This window comes from Phacochoerus africanus, chromosome 2 (assembly GCF_016906955.1).
Source record: "Phacochoerus africanus isolate WHEZ1 chromosome 2, ROS_Pafr_v1, whole genome shotgun sequence".
In the NCBI taxonomy this organism is placed as follows: domain Eukaryota; kingdom Metazoa; phylum Chordata; class Mammalia; order Artiodactyla; family Suidae; genus Phacochoerus; species Phacochoerus africanus.
This window is the reverse complement of record NC_062545.1, coordinates 193302207-193320051: the sequence shown is the minus strand read 5'-3', so window position 1 is coordinate 193320051 and position 17845 is coordinate 193302207. Positions and strand designations below refer to the sequence as shown.

Here is a 17845-nt window from a genome sequence, read left to right as displayed (position 1 = left end):
CTGCAGGCCAGAAGGGAGTGGCACAGTATACTTAAAGTGATGAAAGGGAAAAAAACTACAACCAAAAATATTTTACCCAGCAAGGCTCTCATTCAGATTTGATGGAGAAATCAAAAGCTTTACAGACATGGCAAAAGCTAAGAGAATTCAGCACCATCAAATAAGCTTTACAACACACACTAAAGGAACTTCTCAAGGTGGGAAAGGCCACAACTAGAAACAATAAAACTACAAATGAGAAAACTCACTGGTAAGGGCAAAAGTATAGTAGAAGTAGGAAATCATCCATATACGGTATGGTATCAAAACCAGCAATCATGAGAAGAAGAGTACAAATGCACGACAATGGAAATTCATTTGCACTTAAGGAACCAGCAACTTAAAACCATTTGTATATATAGAGAGACTCCTATATCAAAACTTCATGGTAACTGCAAACCAAATATCTGTAATACATACATACACAAATAAGAAAACGTCACCCAGGAGTTCCTGCTGTAACATAGCAGTTTAAAGATCCAGAATTGTTTCTGAGGTGGCATGGGTTTGATCCCTGGCCCAGTGCAGTGGGTTAAGGATCTGGCATTACCATAGTTGTGGCATAGGTCACAGCTGTGGCTAGGATTCAATCCCATGCCTGGGAACTTCCATATGTCACCAGTGTGGCAATTAAAAAAAGAAAAAGAAAAAGAAATCCAAACATAATGCTAATGATACTCATCAAATAAGAGAAGAAAACAGAGGAATGGAAGAAAAGGGAAACAAATGGAAACATATTAAGAAAATAGCAATAAGAATATACATATCAATAATTACCTCAAATGAAAATAGATTAAATGCTCCAACCAAAAGACATGGACTGAATGGATACAAAAACATATATACGCTGTTTACAAGAGAACCACTTCAGTTCTAGGGACACATACAAACTGAAAGTGAGAGGATGGAAAACTACATTTCATGCAAATGTAAAACATGAGAAAGCTGGGGTAACAATATTCATATCAGAGAAATCAGACTTTAAAATAAAGACAGTTTCAAGAGACAAAGAAGGATATTACATAATGATCTAAGGATCAATCCAAGAAGAAATAACAATTGTAAACATGTATGCACCCAACACAGGAGTGCCTCAATATATAAGGCAATGCTAACAGCCATAAAAGGAGAAAAGGACAATAACACAATAATAGTGGGTGATTTTAACACCCTACTCACAGCAATGGGCAGATCACCTAGATAGAAAATCAATAAGAAAAAAAAGGCCTTAAATGGCACATTAGACCAGATAGACCTAATTGATACTTATAGAACATTCCATCCCAAAGCAGCAGAATACCAATTTTTCTCAAGCACACACTGAATAGTCTCCAGGATAGATCACATTCTGGGCCACCAATCAAGCCTCAGTAATCTAAGAAAATTGAAATAATATCAAGCATTTTTTCCCTGACCATAGCACTATAAGACTAGAAATCAAATATAAGAGGAAAAAAAAACTGCAAAAAACACAAATACATAGAATAAACAATATGCTACTAAACAACCAATGGATCACTGAAGAAAGAGGAAATCAAACAATATCTAGAGACAAATGACAACAAAAACACAATGATCCAAAACCTATAGAATACAGCAAAAGCAGTTCTAAGAGGGAAGTTTACAGCAATACAAGCTTACATCAGGAAACAAGAAAAATCTCAAATAAACAAACTAACCTTATGCTTAAAGAAATTGGAGAAAAAAAGAATAAACAAAACCCAAAATTAGAAGAAGGAAAAAAATAATAAAGATCAGAGCAGAAATAAATGATATAGAGATGAAAAAAAAAGAAAATATCAGTGAAACTAAAAGCTGGTTCTTTGAAAAGATCAACATAATTGATAAACCCTTAGCCAGACTCATCAAGAAATAAAAGGGAGAGGGCTCAAATCAATACAATTAGAAAAGAAAAAGGAGAAATTACAATGAACATCACAGTTTACAGAGGATCATACAATGAACATCACAGATTACAGAGGATCATAAGCAACTACATGCCAACAAAATGGACAACATGGGAGTTCCTGCTGTGGCACAGTGGGTTAAGAATCTCACTACAATGGCTCAGGTCACTGCAAAGGTGAAGGTTTAATCGCCAGCCTGGAGCAGAGGGTTAAAAGGATCTGGCATTAACACAGTTGTGGTGTAGGTCACAGCTGTAGTTTGGGTTCAGTCCTTGGCCCAGGAACTTGCATATGCTGCAGATACAACTGTAAAAAACAAATGAATAAATAAAAGGCAAGATAGAAGAATGGACAAATTCTTAGAAAGGTACAATCTTCCAAGATGGAACCAGGAAGAAACAGAAAATATGAATGGACAAGTACTAAAATTGAAATTGATTTAAAAACTTCCAAAAAACAAAAGTCCATAGCTGGATGGTTTCACAGGCAAATTCTATCAACTATTTAGAGAAGATTTAACACTTATACTTCTGAAACTATTCCAAAAATTTCAGAGGGAAGGATAGTCCCAAACTCATTCTATGAGGCTACTCTGATACCAAAATCTGACAAAGATATGACAAAAAAGGAAAATTACAGGCCATTATCACTGATGGATATAGATGGAAAAACCCTTAACAAAATAACAGCAAATTGAATTCAACAATACATTAAAAGGATCATATACCATGATCAAGTAAGATTTATCCTAGTGATGCAAGGTGTTTGTAATATCCACAAATCAATCAGTGTGACACACAACATACAAATTGAAGAATAAAGACCATATGATAATTTCAATAGATGCAGAAAAAGCTTTTGACAAAATCCAACACTTATTTATGATAAAAAAAAAAACCCTTCAGAAAGTAGACATAGAGGAAACCTACCTCAACATAATAAAGGCCATATGTGGAAAACCCACAGCTAACATCATTCTCAACTGTGAAAAGCTGAAAGCATTCCTGCTAAGATCAGGAACAAGACAAGGACATCCATGCTCATAACTTTATTCAACATAGTTTTGGAAGTCCTGGCCATGGCAATAAGAGAAGAAAAAGAAATAAAAGGAATTCAAATTGGAAAAGAAGTAAAAACTGTTACAGTTTGCAGATGATATGATACTACATATAGAAAATAATGCAGTTGCAGTTAGAAAACTACTAGAGCTCATCAGTGAATATGGTAATGTTGCAGGGTACAAAATTAATACATAAAAATCTCTCACATTTCTATACACTAACAATGAAAGATCAGAAAGAGAAATTAAGGAAACAACCCCATTTCTCAACACATCAAAAAGAATAAAATATCTAGGAATAAACCTACCTAAGGAAGAAAAAGACCTGTACTCGAAACTGTAAGACACTTTTGTTTGCTTGTTTTGCTTTTTAGGGCCACATCCATGGCATATGGAGGTTCCCAAGCTATGGGTTCAATCAGAGTTGTAGCCACTGGCCTATGCCAAAGCCACAGCAACACAGGATCCCTAAGCCTCGTCTGTGACCTACACCACAGCTCACAGCAACACCAGATCCTTAACACACTGAGCGAAGCCAGATATCGAACCCACAACCTCATGGTTCCTACTTGGATTCATTTCTGCTGAGCCATGATGGGAACTCTTGTAAGATGCTATTGAAAGAAATTGAAGATGATGTAGATGGAAAGATATATTGTGTTCTTGGTTTAGAAGAATCGATATTGCTAAAATGACTATAATGCCTAAGGCAATCTATATAGTCAATGCAATCCTTATCAAATTACCAACAGCATTTTTCACAGAACTAGAAAAAACATTTAAAATTTGTATGGAAATGCAAAACATCCTGAATAGCTAAAGCAATTCTGAGAAAGAAAAATGGAGCTGGAGGAATCAGGCTTCCTGGCCTCAGATTACACTACAAAGACACAGTCATCAAAATAGTATGGGGCCAGCACAAAAATAGAAAATAAAAATCAGTGAAAGAGGACAGAAAGCCCAGAAATAAAACCACACACTTAAGGTCAACTAATCTACAAAAGAGGAGGCAAGAATATACAATGGGGAAAAGACAGTCTCTTCAATAATTGGTACTGGGAAAACTGGACAGTTACATGTAAAAGAATGAAATAAAAACACTCTCTAACACCATACACAAACATAAACTCAAAATGGATTAAAGACCTAAATATAAGACAGATACTATAAAACCCTTGGAGGAAAACAGAGGCAGAACACTCTCTTGACGTAAACTATAGCAATAGCTTTTTGGATCCACCTCTTAGAATAATGAAAACAAAAGCAGAAATAAACAAATGTGGCCTAATTAAGCTTAAAAGTTTTTTCCACAGCAAAGGAAACAATAAACAAAAAAAAGAGACAACACACATGATAGGAGAAAATATTTTCAAATGATGCAATTTACAAGGGATTGATCTCTACAATACACAAACAACTCATGTAGCTCAAATAAGCTTTTGTTTCTCAGTCAAAAGAAAGAAAGAAGAAAGAAAGAAAGAAAGAAAGAAAGAAAGAAAGAAAGAAAGAAAAAGAAAGAAAGAGAAAGAAAGAAAAAGAAAGAAAGAAAGAAAGGAAGGAAGGAAGGAAGGAAGGAAGGAAGGAAGGAAGGAAGGAAAGAAAAAAGAAAGAAAGAAAGAAAGAAAGAAAGAAAGAAAGAAAGAAAGAAAGAAAGAAAGAAAGAAAGAAAGAAAGAAAGAAAGAAAGAAAGAAACAAAGAAACAAAGAAAGAAACAAAGAAAGAAATTATACCTTCGTTTTCTGCTGTAGCACAGTGGGTTAAGGATCTTTGAGATAGCATGGGTTCAATCCCTGGCCCAGCATTGTGGGTTAAGCATCCAGTGCTGCCACAGCTGTAGCTTAGGTTGCAGTTGTGGCTCAGATTCAATCCCTGGCCTGGGAACTTCCACATGCTGTGGCACAGCTGAAAAAGAAAAAAAGAAATCCTACCCAAATTTAATAGTCTTCTACATTTTCTCCTATGAGTCTCTAGAATTTGTTTTTCACCATTGATCTTTGTGTGTGGTGTGAGGAAAGGATCTAATTATTTTTTCTACATGGAAAGCATTATTCATTCAATAGCTCATTTTCTCCCAGTTGATTTGTAATACAGTGTTGATCAGATGTCAAATGCCCAGCTTTAGTGTCTTCCCTAACTTGATAATGTTTATTACCATCATATGGGAATATGTCTTGACATCTTCCAGGGAGAATCTTTCTATCATCTTTTATTTATTTTTCTTGTTTAGTGATTCTGAGCATTGTTTATAAACATTTTTATGTGTGTGTATATATATATATATGTATGTATATATATATATGTATATATACATAAATATAAATGGGATTTTTTAATGTATAATCTATAACCCATTTGTTCACACGAATATTAATTGTAGATTTTTTCTGGTAAATAAGTATAGGTGTTTCAGTGGCTACATAGACCATGGGGATGATGTGATACATTAAACTACTGCCATATTAACGAGAGTTTAAATTCTTTCCAATTTTCACATATATATATTATGCTACAAAGAACATTTATTTGCTTGCTTGATATATATTCCTGGAATCTGAACTTCTAAATCAAAGGAAATGCACATTTTAAATTTATCAAGATATATTTCACATGACTATGAAAATGACTGTACCAATGTGTATACCACTGCCTAATGTCCCATACCTGCACCCAAATTACTTAATAGCAATCATTTTAATATCTAATTATTTGATCACTGAAAAAATTTAAAAAATTTTATTGGGGTATAGTTGACTTACGATGTATTTGTTTCAGGTGTATCGTCTTTTATAAACTCTTACTTATTTTAAGCTTTTGTTTGGTTTAACTAGCTCTTGTAGTTTTTCAAGCTCTGTTTTTTTAAAAAGAAAAATACACCAAAAATTTCTCTGGGGATCTTGGTTGGGACTGTACTGAATATATAGGTTAATTTGAGGAAAGCTGTTGTTTTCACAGTACACATCATTCTCACTAATGGACATGGTTTGTCTAGTTTTCTTTCTTTTAAAAAATGTTTTGATTTTTTTCTATAATTTTCTTACTCATATTTTATTAATGTTATCCTTTTGCAACACAGGTACTATTACTTTTGTAAATAGCAATGCATTAAAATTTCACTTTCTCATGTCCCTGATGTAACTAGAAAACGAGGTTGTATAAAAACAATGATATTAGTTTAAGTTGGTAGATTTTCTTCTATTTTTAAGGTAGACATACTTTTTACAAATAATGGCAGTTTTTCTTCCTCCTCTAAAGTTTTCAATTTTTATTTGTCTTATTCTATGGAACTGCTTTGAGTTTCCAGTGTAACGTTGAGTAAACATGATGATAGTGGGAATCCTTATTTCATTCTTGACTTTTAAAGGGGTTTCAGGATTAAGAAGGATGGCTAGTGTCTCTTTTCTTAAAATGCTCACTCTCAAGGTTAAGCAAATTCTCTTCTGTACCACATATTAGTTGTTGATATTTAGTACCATCTCCACCTTTCTAAACTCCTTCCTTTACCAAAGGGGCATAAAGCCTTAAAATTACAGTCCCCTGAATCTCTTGCCAGTAAGATCCCAGTTAGATTCTACTAATGAAAGTGACTTGTAAGAGACTGGAAAGCAGAAGGGGAAGGGGAGCCACAAGCCTCTAGATGCAGCTGCAGGCATGTGTGCAGGCATCGGCAGGTGGCTAAGTGTGGTTTTTACTCACGGTCTTCAAATATCCTTCTGAGAATTATCTCTTTCATGTGCACACAGCTCAGATCATACTGGCATATCTCCTGTGATGCCTGTACTTTTGGATTTCCTGGAGATAGCCTTCCTGACCTTTACTCCCCCACCTTCCATGCATAAAACCTGTAATAAACAACTTCTGAAATCTGACTGATGTACAGTCATTGGTAAGCTGAACTGGAATGTTACCAAAATAAAAACATGGGAATGATCACTGGCCTTGAAGGTGAGTGCCAAATGATAAAGAAATTAATATCAGGGAGTTCCTGCTGTGGCTTAGTGGTTATCGAACCCAACTAGGATTCATGAGAATTCAGGTTCGATCCCTGGCCTTGCTCAGTGGGTTAAGGATCTGGCATTGCCGTGAGCTGTGGTGTAGGTCACAGATGCAGCTCGGATCTGGTGTTGCTTTGGCTGTGGTGTAGGCCAGCAGCTATGGCTCCGATTGGACCCCTAGCCTGGAAACCTCCATGTGCTGCCATGGGTACAGCCCCAGGAAAAAAAAAAAAAAGGAAAAAATGAATATCAGAGGCTAGAAGAGTGGAGATCCATATAATCCATACTATGTGATGGTAAAACGCCATCTGCTATCTCTCGGAAAAAAAGAGCATATGCCTAATGTTTGTAGTTCTAAGGAAACACTGAAAAACAGAATGTTAGAAGTATGTCTTCAGTACTACTGGCTTTGTTTGGGGGATGGGGAGAGGTGAAAAGTAAACTTGGGAAAGAACTGACTAAAGTGCAAGGAAAAAGCCAGAGTACCGAAACTCAGACATTTCTGTGCTTGGAAAAGTTCATTGCTTCCAGCCCTCCAAACGGTAAGAGATGGCTTCAAACAACAAAGGCCCAGTAAACTTTCTCAAATGAATAACATGATAGTGATTCACATTATGTATCACATTCAGGCTGTAGGTTTCACACCAGATTTGGGCCATGTAACTGAGTTCTGAATAGTGGAACATGAGAAGTGATAAATATTGCCTTCACTCACAGCCATAGTCAACCATGCCCCCATCCCGTCCCCTTCCAAGGACAACAATGAAGGTCACATTTTGCGTGTAACAGCATCACCTCATTACACAGAAAGAACCTGTATGCCTTGGTCACAGCTTAGAGGAGAGTGACCTGTCTAACCTGGGTCTGTGATGCAAGGGAGAAATAAACTTTTTGCTGTGTTAAGCCACAGACTCTTCAGAATTTGTTATTGCATCATAGCCTAACCTATACTAGTACAACTTTTATTATCCATCTGCTATAAGTTGTTTTTATCAATAATGGATAGTGCATTTTATCAAAAGCTTCTTTTATAACTACTGACATGATCAGGTTTTCTCAAAAATAGGTTGGCGTGGTGAACTACACTAGCTTTTCTTAATGTTAAATCATTCTTGCATTCCTGAGCTAAGCTCAGTTTGTTGGTAATTTGTATTTCTTTTTTTTATACAGTAGGAGGCCAGACGGGCCCAATATAAACCACAGTATGTATGAGAGGATGTGAGGAGAGTGACAGGGAGAGATTGGGAGGAAGAGAAATCTAATGTTACATCTTTTACAGAGCAGTTTTGTCCCTTTATATTTCTCATGGTCACCCCTACATTTTGATATATTTTTATCCTTTAGTCTGCATTTTTAGGTTTTTAAACATCTCTTTCAACTTTTTACTGGATTAACTGAATTTTCTGTATTTTTTTTTTTTTTGTCTTTTTAGGGCCACACCCATGGCATATGGAGGTTCCCAGGCTAGGGGTCCAATCGGAGCTGTAGCTGCAGGCCTACACCACAGCCACAGCAAGACCAGACCCAAGCCTCGTCTGCAACCTACACCACAGCTCACGGCAACGATGGATCTTTAACCCACTGATAAAGGCCAGGGATCAAACCCACATCCTCATGGATGCTAGTCAGGTTCGTTAACCACTGAACCACGATGGGAACTTTGAATTTTTTTTATTCTAATTTAGTCCCTCCACTGGTTTGAAAGTTGGATTAAGATTTTAAAATGTACACTTGATTTAATGTCTAAAAGGAATCAATACCTCTACCTTCTTCTCAAGCAACAAAATTATCTTAGAATCCTTTGAGTCCCATCTCCCCTTTGCATCCTTCATGCTATTTCTGCCTAGAATTTCATTTCCATGTTGATATAGTCCCCAAATTAGTCATGCTTCCCACTCTCGCTGTTTTTGTTTTATGCAGTCTACACATGCTTATATTTACCTACATGTGGACTTTTTGTTGCTGTTGTTCACTTTTCTTTCATGCACGTCACTACTTCCTTCTAAGTTCAATATCTTCCTGAAATAACATCAGTCAGTAGTTCTTCCAGTGATAAACCCTTTCAAACTTTGTGGGAAAGATCTTTATGTTTCCTTTTCTTGAAAATAATATTAAGTTGAAAGTATTTTTCTCTTGAGCCCTTGATATTCTCCCCTTATCCTCAGCCTTCTATTATTACTGTTAATGTCTGTCCTCAGTCTGACTGTCATTCTTCTGCAAGTCTTCAAATTCTTTGTCATTCTTTTTTTTTAAATTCAGCTTTATTGAGACATAACTCATATACCAGAGTAACTGTGTTTTCTCCCCTGTTGCTTTTCAGATTTTTAACCTTGAGATTGTTCTGAGAATTAAATGAGATGATGTAAGTAAAGGAACATCACAGGTGGAATCAGTAAGTTAGGGCCACATAAAGATCTTCACAGAATTGACCTGAATTCTAACTAAGCACATAGTGGCTATTAATAAGTACTCACTATCAGGAACTGAAAATTGGACCAGGATTTTCAAAGAAGGTGTTATATCCTACATCTATTTGTTTCCGGGTAGTCCTTTTTCCTCTGCCCTTCATCTGTATGTGTACCCCCCACTCTGTATCCCACTTGTTCTTCAAACTAAGGCAGCTTGATTTGATTTTCTGTTTTTCCTTCCTTTAGTCCCTGCTATTGTGAATGCCTAACAAGGTTAATATACTGCTGCTGTAAGTATTGTCATTTGAGATGTAATTATCACATGTAGCTAATCATGGACATGCTGAGAAGCTAAGGAACTTGTTGTTTGTAACTAGAGGGGACATCTTAATGACAGTTTTTGATGAGGACCATTATATGTGTGCGTGAGCATGTGTATACATATAAATACACGATGCAGTAACACATTGTGGAGGATGGAAAAAGAGAACCTGACAATAGAATAGCTAACTTTTTAAAAAATGTAGACTTGTTTCAGTAACATTAGCTTGTTAACTTCTTTTAACAGGGAAGGAAATGAAATTCAGAGAGGTTAAATCAAATGTCGGGGCTATGCAGTAACTGGGTGGCAGACCCAGGAGAAAAAAAAAAAAACCCAAAAGAACAGAGGTACTAGATTGTTAGTGAATTGCTTCCCCATGAAGCCAAATTCAAAAGATAATCAAAAGTTTCTAATTCTCAATGGTCACGGCCGCTTGCTTTTTCAAAAGCTTCTGTAAATGCATACCAGGATTTCAGATGTCTACTAGACACTAGAAGAAGTTTTTTTACCTGGACCATCTGCCATGTACAGATGTGGACACTATCCTTTGCCATCAGATTTGTAGACTAGCCTGTACCATCTTAACAACAAGAATGACACACTGACCACATGTACTAAGTAAGATTTTTCCTTGAAAGTGCCTGGAATGGTTCTTGGCACATTGTTATCTGACTTGAGCTAAGACGAGCTCATTTTGTTGCCTTGTTTATGTGCAGTTTCTGATAGTTTCAGTAATTTTCAAATAGCCTATTTACCTTCCCTAGCACACCTAGGATTTGAAAAGACATATATTTATATTATACATGTGTGTATGTTTTTATATACATATTCAAAATGTTATAATATGGGCCTTTTCACCAGAATGAAGCAAAGAGAGAGAGATAAATGGAGGGAGGGAGGGAAGTAGATATAAAATCAATCTATCTATCTATCTATCTATCTATCTATCTATCTATCTATCTATCTATCATCTATCTACCTACCTATCTGTCAGATGAATAGAGAAAAGGTTAACGTTGGAAATAAAGAAATGCTCGACCACATATTTTATCTTGGGATGGATGTGGTTAATGAAGTATGCTACAGAAGATGCCCTCAGGTTCATTTGCTTGGTACCCTGTCTATCCTATTTGAGGCTGAGTCAAAGGAATAAGGTTGGACTTTGAGATATCAACATTAAAAAAAAATGTAATGCCCACCACAATAACCTTTACCATGGCTAGACTCATGCTTCATTTTTATCCACTTGACCCAGCTGAATTGTTCCAGACCAGAATAGCTTTTTGTGCTTATTATTTTATAACTAAAATTTTCAAATATGCTGAAATCTTGAAATAATTATACAGCAGATACCCATATACCTTCACCTAGATTCTTCAATTGTTATATATTTAGTTTCATCCCTGTGCTATGGACTGAATATATGTGTCCTTAAAAAATTCACATGTTGACGCTCCAATCCCCAATGTGATAGTATTTGAATGTGGGACCTTTGGGAAGTAATTAGGTCATGGGGGTGGAACCCTCATGAGTAGGATTAGTGCCCTTGATAAAAGAGAAATGTTTTCTGTCTCTACCGTGTGAGGATACAGCAAGACAATGTCTGTCTGAAAACCAGGAAGAGAGTTCCCACCAGGAACCAAATCAGCTGGCACCTTGATCTTGGACTTCCCAGCCTCCAGAACTGTGAGAAATAAATTTCTGCTCTCTAAGCCACCCAACCTGAGCTAATAGAGTTTGTGTTTTCATGTATCTATGCATCTATCTATCCACCAATCCAGCATAGCGGTAGCCATCATTGTTCTTTACCCCTAAACATTTCAGCATATGTTTCATTAACTAGAGTTCAATATTTTATGGTTCTTTTCTATTTTAAGGTAAATTTTACATGCAGTGAAATGCACAAAGCCTATTACCATTCAGTCCATTTTGACAGCTGCAAACATCCACTTAACCTACATCCCACATATAGAATATGTCCATCACTCCAGAATATTTCCTCATGTCCTGGCCCAGTCCATCTTGATACTAATATCAACCCTGAAAAAAACACTCTTTTCCTTTTTTTTCACTATATGTAAATAAGTTTTGCCTGTTTTAGAACTTCATATAAATAGAGTCATGAGGTAGGTACTCAGTATGTTTTTGAGATTTCTCCATGTTGTCAAATGTCTCAATTCCACAGCCTTTTCATTGCTGAATAGTATTCCACTACATAAATATATCTTTATTTATTCATTCATGAGGACATGAAGGCTCTTTCCAATTTTTGCATACTATCAATAAAGCTGCTACAAATAGTCTTCTTTTTTTAAACTTATGGGTCAGTGCCTAAGAATGGAACTGCCAGTTTTTCAGCGTATGTTTGGTTGTGTAAGAAATTATCTTCTCCACAGAGCTATTATGATATTCTATACTCCCATCAAGAATGTATTCTCCACATCCTCACCAACACTTTGGAGAATCAGCCTTTTTGGTTTTAGCCATTCAGGAGGTAGGGTGTGGCAGAGACCCAGCTCTAGGTACTTCTGCCAGCTCCTGCCCATCAGGGCAAAACTTGCCTCTCATGTATCCTTCTCCACAAGGATTTATTGCTGAAGAGGGGAACTCACATCTCAGTGGCTTATTTCTTCTAAGACCCTAACAGAGGAGAGGAATTCCATCCATTATTCATCTGCCCATTTCTCCTCTATCTTGCTTAGAAAAGTTTGAAATATCATAATAGTCATCTGGCTGGATCAAGCTGGCAAGTTCAAAGTTATCTTTTGTTTCAATATATACTTTGAGGCGAAAGATGCTCACTTCTAATGATTCCCAGCCTTTGCCTGTTTCCATCAGGATTTAGAATCTTCACTAGTCTAGACAGGAGAAGTTCCCACTACTTAGGTTCAACCTCCTTCCCTCAGGCTTCCCTCAGAATCATCCTTCACATCATCAGAGCCACTCTGCAAGGCAGGATGGGTGTCCCCTCTCTACAGAGGAGGTCACTGTCTGGAGCTGAGCACAGGATTGGTGACCCTCACCCGAGTTCCTCCCCTGGCAGGCATGTCCTTTGGGGTGGACTCTGACGCAGGGCTCTGGGCACTCCTGCCCTCCCTCCAGCCTCACCAGGGAGATGAGTACACTTAGCAGTCTCCCTCCCCAACACCCCAGTCCAGGTCCATTCATCTCCCAGCTTGCATCCTCCCCTGTTTTTCCCCTCTTCCTTCCATTGCTACTCAGTCACCTCAAAAAACTCTTGTTCCCTCACCCTTTCTCTCTCTTATTCTCTTCCATATGGGAACTAAAACTGTATCCGAAGCTTGCCTGATGACTGCCAAAGTCCTGCTAGTGGCGCAATGCAGTGAGACATAATGAAGAATCAATGTCGTCAACATCTCAAGCCCTTGAAAGTACCAAGAGGTCCCTTTCAGAATATCCACAAAAGAACCTTCTACTTTCTCAACCCCTCCTAATTAAACTGGCTTTTCCTCAAGTACCAGCATTCTATGTAAACAAAAACCTTTTGTCTTCACTATTGAGTTTCTGCTTTAATGAATAGCATCACAGCAACGTTGCCTTCTATTACTCTGGTTGCAAAGATACAGCATGTCAGCTACATTTTACGTTCAATGGCAGCACTATCTTATGAAAAATCATGGAACGGTTGCCAAACTGACTTCAACTTCTAGAATAAAATCACTTTCAAACTTAGAACTTGCTTTTTTTTTCCTATTCAGTTTTAAATATTTGTTCTAAAAATTTGCTCTTTGGCACATTTTCTTTTATATAGAAATGTCTGAAGACATAATAGCCATATTCTTAACATCACAGCTTTATATGTAGTATCCCTACCTAGAAAGAATATATTATTTTGACCCCATTTTACAGATGAGAAAACTGAGTCAAAAACTCACACCTACCAAGTGGCAAAGACCTGGAGCCTTCTAGCCGATGCTTTCTTAGCCACCATGCTATCCTTCTCCCCAATATTGCCTGGCACCACCCAACATGCAAATTAAGCCCCATCCCACCTCCCACCCCAGCTTGGACTGGAATAGACCATGACTGTGTGAGCCACCTCCCCATCATTCTCTGAACCTGTGCCATGCTCTTCCCCCCACATTGTTCTGACTTCACCAAATCTCAGGGAGACAGGGAAAGAGAACAGCTCTGAAGGCAAAGCAGTAAATACAGGTCTTTAGTAAATCCAGAGCTATTTCTTTAAAGCTATATCTAGAGAAGAGATTCTAGCCATACAATTAATAATCAACACCTATTATGTATTTTAAATAGCTCTTACCTGGTTCTGAGTGTTGACAAAGATCATGGCTTATGCCCCTGGTTTCTTCTATTATCCAGAGTATGGACTTTCCTTACCAGTTGCTCTAATGGCTTTCATACAGATTGACTGACAAGATACTCCTGATTCGAGACATTGTGGGTGGCAGCAGTTAGAGACTAAAAAGAATGAGAGCCCAGATTTGGTTGTAGGAGCTGACCTTTCCTACCAGTTCTGTGGGCTCTTCATCTGAAGCTGACATGTGAGGCTTCTTGCAGCCTGTCATGTTGTTACTGACTTCATCCTTCCTCAGTTAGACTTGGTGCCTCTGGTAGACCTGCTTAATTACCCTCAACTCTACCTGCTTCTACTTTACCTTCTTGGACTCAAAAGACTGGAAATTCAACAGCATTTTCCAGACTCTCTTGCAGCTAGAATTCTAGATATTAAGTTAGGTTCCTCTGATTGATGTGCTTGCATGAGATCCACATGGTGAAGTGAGGCAGAAACTATCTTTCCTCCCTTTCTGAGGCTGTTTCTGCTGATAAGCAAGATCATTAAAGGTGAGCTAATGGTTTAGCAGTATGATTCCAAGGTTCAATCTCCAGCTTCTTGGCTTTTGAGAGGCAATTTGGGCAGTTGGCAGACAAACTCCCATAGCTGCTGCCCATTTTTATTCTGGCTTCCTGGGCCCTGGCCACAGCTATGGCAGTATGTCTTGAGGTCTTCTTTCCAGGGGTGATCTCAGAAGCAGTAGCTCTCCTGGAGTCAGGCCTGGATGGCCCAGATCTTCCTGATCTGCCTCCTCTGCCATCAACCACATTACTACTCACATTTCTTGAATGCTCACTGTGTGTCAGGCACTCTGCTGAATGTTCCACAAAAATCATTTTATTTATACCTCAAAACAACCCCTGAGGAAGGTACTATTAGTATTCCTTTGTTGCAGATGAGCCTACTGAGACTCAGAAAAGAGAGGCGAATTGTATAGGACCAGAGCAAAGTTAGCAGGTCAATGAATAGAGCTGGAATTAAATTCCAGATTTGCCTGGATGCAAAGATTGAGCTCTGCCTCTTCAAAGGTACTTGAGGGCCTGGGACCTATTAACAGATGTTAATTGTCCATACATGTTATGTGGCTGAAAAGACATCATTTTTTCCCCTTTAACAAGATACACATAGAAGCTGATGTATTTTGTATCAAGATGCATCCAGATCTCAAAGAAGCCTTTAATCAAGAAGAAAGGCATTTGAAACATCCAGAGGTATCGCTTTGTAAAAATGTGTCTAAGTCGTACCCAGATCACTTTTATTGTCAAAGTTAAAGAATGAAGATGAAAGTAGACACAGCCTTCTACCTTTCCCTGGGGAGGGGAGGACAAGCAGGCACTTACCAGGCGCTCTGTTAACAGAGAGGTTTCGGAAATGGCTGCCTTTGATCATTTCCACGGATAATCGCCCCGTTGTGGCATTGTATGACAGTCCCACTAACAGCTCTGGCGCCCCTCCATGCGACAGCGACTGCGTGGATGAAGCACTGTCACTGTGAGAAACGGCAGATGGGCTGAGCGGAGACTCTCCACCCTGGAGGGAAGAACAACAAAGGATCCATTGGCCCAGCCACACTCCTCTCCCTTCCAGAAAGCCCATATTATGTTTGGGGAAACTGCTGCCTGATCTCCATGGCTGCCAAAGGTGGCTCGGGGCGCACTCGGTGTGAATGCTAATGGGCCTGGGTTGTGCAGTCCTATGCAGGACCCCCTGCACTCCAAGCTGACATATTTGTTTCAAGAGCTGTCTCCATTTCCTACTTCCTTTCTAAAGACAAAAACGGACCAAGTTGTTATTACTAGTGTAAATCAAACCCTCGAAGATACATGGAGAGCCTTCAGTACATCTAATATAGACCGAAATTCCCTCCTGTGTAATTTGGGCTGGAATGTTTCTATGGAACCCATCCACTGCGGGCATGAGTTTCGTTTCTGTTCTCTACAGTTTCTTGATGAATGTTGCAATGCAGGAAGCATTTTGTCTTCCCTGGAAAAGAAATGACCACTGGCCGTCTACCACCCTGTAGAACATTTGGCCCCTCGTTCTGCTTCTTAAGGTTGCCGGGAATATGGCAGATGCTATGCTTTCTCCTCCTAAGGAAATGAATTATATTGAAAGTAAGCACTTTGCCAACTGTTTAAGGAGGAAGCTGACACACGGACTGTGGAACCTGGGGACCTTGCAGGTGCCAAGTAAGCCTAGGGAGCCCACGATTTCTGCCTTGTCTGCAAGGGTGTGCTTCTCCAAAGCACCCGCCTCCATGCACCAGACACATCAGGAGGAGGAGAGCAAAGCAGATGAAGACAACGACTCTCACTCGAGAAGCACAAGTGGGAAGGGGCCACAAGGGGCAGGCTGGCCAGTCTCCCAGAGCCACCGCCTCCTCTATCAGATACAAGTTAGGGATTTTGCTCAAAACTTTCTTCTCAAACATCTGCAATCACTTCCTAAAAGCTCTCATTAGGAACCTCAATAAATAAATGCACTGGAAGGAATTAAATATTCTTCACATCTTAGGAAAACATCATGTTTACCAAGCTATGGGCACCCTGTAGAGCCTATGTGGACTTTCATGGAACACAATTAGTAAACTATAGATGGTTTGGGTAGATGTCTTACAGCTCCTGCTGTCTAGATGATGATAATCTGACCATGAAACATGGGCTTAGTTTGGGGTAGAGGCCAACCCTTCCCCTGTGTTTCTACAGAAACGTCCACTGTGGCACCTATCTCTGGATACTAGCTGCTCCTGTCAAATTCTGAATCCTTAAAAATCTCTCAGCCACAGTGCATAGCCCAAGGTCTAGCTTATAACCACGCTCAACAAATAACTAAGGAATGGGAGAATTTTTACCTTCGAGGTTCTTTCACATTGACTCACTTCCTTCACTGAACTCTGTGCCCCCAGCAGAGAGCATAGGGCCTGGCTCAGAGAAACTGGGGTGTGATGATACCCATCCCTAAGCTTTAGAGCACAGGGTTCCTCTGACCACCTGTGGCCTCTGTTTCCTGGGATTTCAGATACACTCTCCTCAGAGCTTAAGAAAAAAGAGGGATTTGAAGAGGCATGAGACATGATCTGGGTTATTATTGTTGATCTTTTTTTTTTTTTTTTGTCTTTTTGTCTTTTTAGGGCCACACCCGCAGCATAAGAGGTTCTCAGGCTAGGGGTCCAATCGGAGCTACAGCTATGTTACAGCCACAGCAATGCGGGATCTGAGCTGCGTCTGCGACCCACACCACAGCTCGTGGCAATGCAGGATCCTTAACCCACTGAGTGAGGCCAGGGATCAAACCCTTGTCCTCAAGGATACTGGTCAGGTTCTTTAACCACTGAGCCATGATGGAAACTCATGGGTTATGTTTTGAAAGGCTCCTTCTGGTCTCTGTGATGGGAATAGGCTGTAGTGGGCAAAGGCAGAAGCAGGGAGATGACTAGGAGGCCATTTCAATAATCCAGCAGAGAGTCGGGCTAGGGTTGAATTTTCAAGCCAACTCCTGTAGGATTTCAGGTGGAAAGAAGTCACGAATGACTTCTAAGATTTTTGACCTAAGTGACTAAAATCATGAGACTGCCTTTAGCCAAGATGTGGGGAGACTGCAGGTAAAACAAATTTAGTGAGGCAAAAATCTGGATTTCAAACCTGGATATATGAATTTTGAGACATCTATTAAAAACTTAAGTGGATGGATCTTCCACCACCACATTCTGGACTTGCTGTCTCCTTTCCTACTCCTCAGGCGAGTCAGGCGCCTTTCTACCTGCTGATGTTGGCACACGTCAGCCCCTCTGTCTGCAACCCC

The 17845-nt window shown here is 39.0% G+C and overlaps 1 protein-coding gene across 1 annotated transcript in view; it reads right to left on the bottom strand.

Moving 5' to 3' along the window:
* Window positions 1-17845, bottom strand: part of SYT16 (synaptotagmin 16) — a 120676-nt gene that overhangs the window by 11148 nt on the left and 91683 nt on the right. The window contains exon 5 of the mRNA XM_047769219.1: window positions 15385-15574. Coding sequence (XP_047625175.1) covers window positions 15385-15574 — 190 coding nt within the window. The remainder of the gene's footprint in view (window positions 1-15384; window positions 15575-17845) is intronic.